Here is a 7,809-nt window from a genome sequence, read left to right as displayed (position 1 = left end):
GTGTGTGTGTGAGAGAGAGGGGCCTGTGCACAGCTGTGCATATCAGTCAAGGTGCAGGCAACAGGAAAACAAGCTAATTTAAAACAGGCGCAATTTTTCTATCTTGAAAAATAAGTCTGTATTTTTTATTAAATGCAAGGAATGCTTTTGAAAAATTAGGAGATTATGGTCTGGTACGGTAAGGATTATTCGGATTTATTACAGTTTGGGTCTTATTTTTGTAGTTTTATCTTTAATTTCTTTCAGTTGTGATAACATTTAGATCGTCAGAGTTTCTGTTGAGATCTGGGAACTTCACCTAAACAAAGTCTGACAAGCAAAAATCACAACAGGCAGTACACTAAACAAGATTTTAGTGTAATTAACTAAACCACTTCATTTGGAGCTAAAACTGAAACTAAAATGTCTGTAATAATGATTTGTTCATATACAACTATAGCAAGTATAGTCAGTCAAACTTATGTGATATGTTATGTGTTCACAATGGGCAGTTTGGGTAATAATTTGAACTTTTGGCTAAATCTTCTCCTCCAAATTAGTTTCCATGTAAGTCACCTCAAAAACCAAACTAGGATATAGGAATAGAAGTGCATATTATATACCACATACAGTGTATCTGTATATTTCACACTAAATGAGACAGTCTCCATTTAGACCCACAGACAGACTAACGTTGCCCACTACTGTGTCCATCCTCTGATCCACTGCTCGTCTCCTCTGTTTCCAGGGAAACTATTTGGAAGCTGCGAGTGGACTTCCTGCAGGAGAGAGTTCTCAGCCAATGGGAGAGCTTCACCATATGGAACGCTGGGAAACAGGGCAGGAAGCTGTACCGCTACCTCAGCCCGACCAATCAGAGGAAGGTACGTCATCTCCAGCTAGTGGGATGGGAGACATTAGCAACATTTTTTTTTTCCACCTTTTCTTTCATCATCACTCTGATTCATTTATCAGGTGAAGGCTTTCTGTGATGTCGATGAGAACAAGATCCAGAAAGGCTTTTACACATATGAGGAATCTGAGGTGAGATCAGCCACTGTGGATACCAAGTACAGCAGGTTTATTGTGATTCAGTGTAAACAGGGCTAGGATATTAGTTTATAAGATATTATTCAAATGAAGGTTCACCCAATCGCTTTATGTGGTTTACGTGTCTCTCTTTCTGTTGATATCCCTCCAGCAAAGACCTAAGCCAAAAATCCCAGTTGTACACTACAAAGACGCCTCCGCCCCTTTCATTATCTGTGTTAAACTGGTGAGCAGAAAGCGTGTTTGTGTGTTGTATGTTTGCTGTTTCTGACCGCCTGTCCCTCAGGTCTGTAATCTAAGTTAACGACATAATGATCAAGGGCGTGTGCCCGGCACAGGACATAACACACACACACACAGAAGGCAGTCAGGAAATGGGTAGAGACAGCAGCCTGATCTTTGATCACATGATGCTTGTACAAACATCGGATGTCTTTGCTACTGTCCATTTTGTACGCTTTGTAATTTCAGCAATAGTCTTCACTTTTGCAATATTGCATATAAGACAATGACATTCTCTTTTTATTATTATTTTAACATGCACAAACATATAGCTGTCCTGTCAGCCAAATCACTAATAGCCTATTTACCACCTAGCCAGATTCAGACATCAAATCCAGAGTGACCCCACCTACGGGGGCTACTAATTGCTCAATTATGGGAATTGGGAGAAGTAATCATAGTCAGAGGACAAGGAGACCTGGACTCAATCACACACACACTCACATAAACACCTGGCCTCAATCAGACATGTTTTTTATACCCAGATGTTAAATAACTATAATCAGCAAATATACAGATCATTTGAACTTTGTACATTTTCCATGGCTGAATCTCTTTAGCCTCTAAATAACCTTCGACGTTACTTTAGTACAGTTAAGACACACAGCAGAGGGCACTCAAGACAAGAAGGAATTATACTTCTTATAATGTTTTTTTGAGTGAAAGGTTTTCTGTTCCTCATCTTTCTCTCATGTTTTATCTGTAGGACATGACTGGAGGCATTCTGGAGGAAAACCTCAACTCTTTGCAGCTAAAGGAAGGAATAGATTACTACCATTTCAACTGACTGCTCAGAGCAATGGAGAAGACAAGAGGAACCCTGCAGCTAAGAGGAATGCAGGGGACTGCGCGATAGGCAGGTGATAACAGGAAGAGTGACCTGAAACTGGGACAGAGATAATACCACAGCCAAGGAAAGAGGAGGTTATGATGTCTTTTTAAGTGTTAAAAGAAGCCTTTTATGTGTGGGAAAGAATGTGAACGTTTTCAAGTTTTACTTGGCAAAGTTGATGAAACGTCTGATAAAGGCACAACAGCTCATCCTACAGCACTGTGGTTCAATACCACTCTCATATCTATCCATTGGATATAAAGCTACAGCCACAAGACATTAGCCTAGCTTAGCACAGAGACTGGAAACGGGGGAAAACATCTAGCCTGGCTCTGTCTAAAGGTAACTAAATGCACCTAGCAGCACCTCTAAAGCTCACTAATTAACACGTTATATAATGTTTGTTCAATACAATGACAATTTGCCATTTTATTTTAAACACACCATGAAAGCGTCCTATAAATGCTGACCACCTACCTATAACGAACCAGAGACACTTCATCATGAACCCAACATCAATAAAAAGGGAGAAATAAAACTGGTATGTGTCAATAGGTCTACCACAGCTGATAAATTAAATGACCGTTTGTGGGCAAGTGCTGATTTGTACTGTCAAGAAAACCTCTTGGAAAATGATTTCTTAAAAAGACTGGGAACCATGATTGATGTTTAGGGTAATAGAAGTAACCATAATCTGACCTAGAGGGTATTGACACTCACGTTACTCTTCAGATGACAGCTATTTATCATGCAAGAGGACATGGTGATTGCCAGTGTAGACCATTGGAGTAACTAAAAGTTATTGTCTTTTCTAATCCCATGTGGACTGGTATTTTCCAACCTAAATATTTTAACCTGTGTTGGTTAAGTCAAAGGAGTCAGCACATCATCACATCACAGAAGGTTTAACTTATAAAGGGTGGGATGTTTTATGGCCAGCATCGTAAGCTGATTTCCTAACAGTCTCTCTGGTGCAACCATGCAAAATCAGATACACGCACACATCTGCTACAAATGTACAAACATTGATACTGCATGTATTTGTTTTTCTTTCCCTGGGTCTCTTATGAAATCTAAAGAACAATAACCTCTTTAAAGGAGCACAGTTCTGATACATAAACACACACACAAAGTTTATTTTACCTCACAGACTGTGGAGTTTTTCTGCCCAAAGGTAAACAGACCTTTCTCCACAAAATCTCCCCTGGTGTTTCCTGGGTCGGCGACGTGGTCTGCCTTACTGTAAATCTGCCCACAGCAGTTTGCAGGGAAGCAGCATTGGCGATAAAAGAAGAACTGGAATGGGGTATTCAATTCTGCCACATTTTATTTTCTCTAGCTTTGTTTGTTATTATAGACTGAACATACAGTTGCACAGTGGTGTGAATGCACAGAATCACTGTACCGTATTAAAGGTTCGGCTTTAATTCATTATGTTTATAAATGGCTGTTTGGGCCTGATTCAGCCTTAGGTTTGAGTTGAAAACCCCAGGTCTCTGCCACCCACAGTACAGTGCTGTGTAGAGGCTGAGAAAAATATCACATCCACTTAGCACTCACTCTCCATCTAGACCCCTCTTCCCCCTCTGTGTTTATACACACAGACACTTAAACAGGAAGGTATCCTCGTCAGAAACGGGACTCTTTACAAAAGGGCTACAGCTAATGGTTATGTTCTTGATTCTTGATTCATTGATTCATTGTTTTATCTCTAAAAAGGCAGACAATAGTACAAAATCCTCATTGCATTATACCCAAGGTTACATACTCAAATAACTTGTTTGGTCTTACCAACAATCTAAAACCCCAAAGATATTCAGTTTAATATCACATAATACAAAGAAAAGCAGGAAATTGTGCATTATTAAGAAATGGAAAAATTCAATAATTAAAATAATTGCTAATCAATCAATTTATCTTTAGGCTTTTTTGGACACACATCTGTATTAATCTGTAAATTACGTGTTGTTTGTTTGTTTGTTTATTTTTATCATTGCTTAGCGTAGGCTATCAATGGCAGCAGCATGGTATGGCAGTGTGTTCAATGGAATGCAGATTAATGCTGTACAGACATTTGTTGTCCCCAGGAGATGAAATCAGTGACTTTGGTGATCCCAGCTTTTCCTCCTCTGCTGACATCAGGTTATATTTGAATTTTGAATTGAATTAGTCGAATAGCCTCACTTCGTTTATGACCCAGTATATGCTAAACTAATGACATTCCCATCAGCCTCAGCTGTAGCAAATGTTAGCATGCTAACACGCTGAATCAAGAGGGTGAAGATGATCAACATTACACCTGCTAAACATCAGCATGTTAAAGTTGTCATTGTGAGCATTTAACACAAAGCACTGTTGTGCCTAAGTACATATTTTGGGGGCTTTTTTGATCCCTCATCACATGTTTTTATTGGACACACGCTGAAGATATTTATCACCTCTGCTCACCATTTCTGCTGCTAAATCTTTGAGTGAAACAGCAGGCTTGAAAGTTCATATGTAAAGTGTATGCAGTCATTGAGCTATAAGGTGCTTTGGATACATGTCCACCAAATGGAGACCATAAGAAACAAACCAAAGCGATTTGTTTAAGAAAGACCACGCTCTGTATAAATATCTTCTGTCTCCTTTACCCACTCTGCCGTCCTGATAAAGCACTTGGTAGACGATCTGAGTGAGTTCTAATGGAGAATCTATGAAAGAGACTTCAGAAAGAGAGTAAACAGAGCTTTACTCAGTGTTTACACTCTGTCTCTCGCTAGACAGCAGACCTGATAACACACACACACACACAATGAATGACCCTGACCCTGGAGCCTGCTTGCCCTCGCTAGTCAAATAAACCTGTGTAGAAACTAAATGCACACACATACACACACATGCATTTACAAGACAGCTGATAAGAGAAAGAGATATGAGTCGGGTGTGTTTGGGTGAAGAGAGCTGACAGAGGTCACTGAAGGCTTTTTCATTTACCTTCCAGGTGACCACATTCCTTTGTTTCACCATCTCTCTCTTTGTAGAAGTGTGTGTGTGTGTCGCTGAAGGAAACGCTATCTGCCAAATGCCAAAGTACTTAACTAGGCCTAGATATTATATTAAAGGACAGAATCTTACTTCTTGCCTTCCGTAACATAGAAACAATCGCTATGCCAAACAAATGTATAATCGTTCTGTAAGAACAGCATGAAATGTAAAAGAGAGAAAGTCAACCAGGCTGCTTAAGCTGACGCTATATTGAGTGAAAGTTAGCTAGTTTTATAGCTACAGGCTATAGAAGGCTATACAGGCTAAAATAACTTATTATTATCTTTAATAATTAATTTAACTTACTATCCTCTAGCCGTAATCTGTAAGTAATAAATATCCATTTGATCTGTTGATGAGCCAGCATCTTGGTATTTCAGATTGTTATCAGTTAAAGTGTTAAAGTAGTCTGGCAGATAGACACTAGCACACAAACTAGTTCAAACAGACAAGAAAACTCAAAGAACACATTTTGTTTGTAGATACTGTATTTCCCATTGAACACCATCCAAAAGCAGTAGTGCAGTATCTCCTTTTTTTATGTAGATTTAGCAGTTAAGAAACACCAAGTGAAGGTATTACACTGTTATCCGGTCAGCCTGAAAACCAGTTTTCTCAGTTGTCACCACTTTTCGCTGCTTCTGTAGTTCACTGCTCCGAGCTGAATATGTTATGTTCTTCCTCCTCCTTCAACAACTACTGTCTAAGCTGCCCTCGAGCAAGGCACTTAACCTCCCAGCAGACCCCGCTGCTGGGAGCTGCTCTGTCGGCCGCCCCGTGGGTAAATAAAGCTTTTAAAAAAGAGAGAGGAGTGTGCTGTCTGCGAGTAGTGAGGAAATAAAGGTCATGAAGACTGAAATCAGAGACAGAGGAATGTGTGTGTGTGGCTCCATGAGGAAGCAGTGCGTGGACAGACGGAGCGTTCCTCCTGTCAGGCCGCTTGAAAAGAGCCAGGTGACGGCAGGGGGGATGAGGGGAGCAGGTCAGAGGCTCTGCTGCTCTGTAAATACTTCACATGGTGAAGGAGCACATGAGGTCAAACGGCACATCAGCAGCTTACACTTCCTCTGCTGCGCTGACAGGATTAGACCCGCTCTGCAGCCTCCAGATCTTTGGCCTTCAATTATGTTAATGGTGAAATTACATCTTTTTCAAAAATCCAGGCACTGGAGGGGGAATGTGTTGATGGTACAGATGTGTTGTGCTTTATGCAGAGAGAGAGAGAGAGAGAGAGGAAGTGTAGAATATCACCCTTCCTGTCGGGTCATTCAGTAAGGGGTTTTTTAGAACACCCGGACTTACACCACTTTCTTATAAGTTAAATAAAGGGTTTATTGTAACAAATGTTACAAAACACATTTGGGGTTGCCAGGTTGTGACAATCCCCTTTTGCTGGTGTTCAGCCTTTATTTTGGTAGTGATGCAGTTATAAAATTAAAAAATGCTTAATAAGTTGTTAAGTCTTTTCCTCCTTACTGGCTAATAAGTGATCTATAAAGTACCAGCCAATGATTATTATTAACCATGATTAAAGCCATTAGTTACTTATAAACTCTTTATAAATGGTCCATTTATTCAGTTCGGTTTGTTCGTGTCATTTGGCTTTTACACACAGTATCATCAATAACAAACAAACAAAAGGGAAGTGGAAAATGAATATCATTAGATTTATATCTTTAAAATGTAACTAATATAAAATCTCCCTGAATGAGTTTTGCTGCTGACAGGCTATCCCATCACAGCTAGAGGCTTAGCATAACAGCACTGGAATGGGAGGTGTGTGTGTGTGTGTGAGGATCTTGTGTGTGTGTGTGTGTGTGTGTGTGATTATCTGGTGTGGGGGGGTGTAGCAGAGTCTGTGTTTCGGTATTTCTCGAAATGCGTTACATACTCTGGCTGTGTGGGGGAATGTGACGACTCAGTAACATGCTTGCTGTTCCGACTGTTTTCTCACGGGAAAACCGCCCGAGAACCAAACAGGCGTTTAGAGCACAAGTGTGACTTTTTTTTCTTTTTGTGTTGTTGTGTCAAGGTCTTTTTCTTTCTCCAAGCAGGTTGTCTGCTGGAGCAACACTGGAAACGATACAGGAATATTAGTTCTAACATTAAAATGTGCTTGAACAGCTAAGGTCACGCTTAAACTCCACCGAGGGTTGTGTAGAGAGAATCGGTGGATGTTTGAGCGAGCTGTAGAAATCGTAGATGCTGCTGTTCCAGACCTGCATGCGGCTCCCATTTTCACTGCGATAATATGATCCATCTGTTTGTAAAGCCAACGCACAACACACTCACACGGGCCTGTAGCCAACTGTCTCTGGCAGTGTAAGCCTGACATACGAAAAGAGCTGGTAAGTAGAATAGAGGTTATTTAAGAACGCAAATAAGTACAAAATAATAAGTACAAATACAAAGTTATGATAAAAGCTTGGCTGGGGTTATTTTGCGGGCGTTTACGGATTTTTTTGCGGTTTTATGTGCTCATTGTTGTCAAGTTGCTGATGTTTGTGGAACAAGTTTGATTTATTGTGTATCTTTTACTTGTTAACTTTTGAAAACATCACGCTATTGACTCTTTAGCAGTGTCGCGTGCTTGTATCTGACGCTGGGAGCTCGAGGGCTTTCTTTCTTTACACACATCT

General features: G+C 40.2%; 1 protein-coding gene across 1 annotated transcript in view; it reads left to right on the top strand.

Moving 5' to 3' along the window:
- The window catches only part of b3gntl1 (UDP-GlcNAc:betaGal beta-1,3-N-acetylglucosaminyltransferase-like 1), a gene marked incomplete in the record, with an annotated part of 13,696 nt that extends 5,906 nt beyond the window's left edge, over nucleotides 1-7,790 (top strand). Inside the window, 4 exon segments of the mRNA XM_035660372.1 lie at nucleotides 728-863; nucleotides 955-1,023; nucleotides 1,181-1,255; nucleotides 2,018-7,790. Of these exon segments, the coding sequence (XP_035516265.1) occupies nucleotides 728-863; nucleotides 955-1,023; nucleotides 1,181-1,255; nucleotides 2,018-2,098 (361 nt within the window).
- Between the last annotated feature and the right edge of the window lie 19 nt (nucleotides 7,791-7,809).

This window comes from Morone saxatilis, unplaced genomic scaffold (genome assembly GCF_004916995.1).
Source record: "Morone saxatilis isolate NCDOM2014 unplaced genomic scaffold, NCSU_SB_2.0 Contig17, whole genome shotgun sequence".
Taxonomy (NCBI): Eukaryota; Metazoa; Chordata; class Actinopteri; family Moronidae; genus Morone; species Morone saxatilis.
The sequence above is the reverse complement of the archived record's forward strand: the minus strand, read 5'-3'. Positions and strand labels throughout refer to the sequence as shown.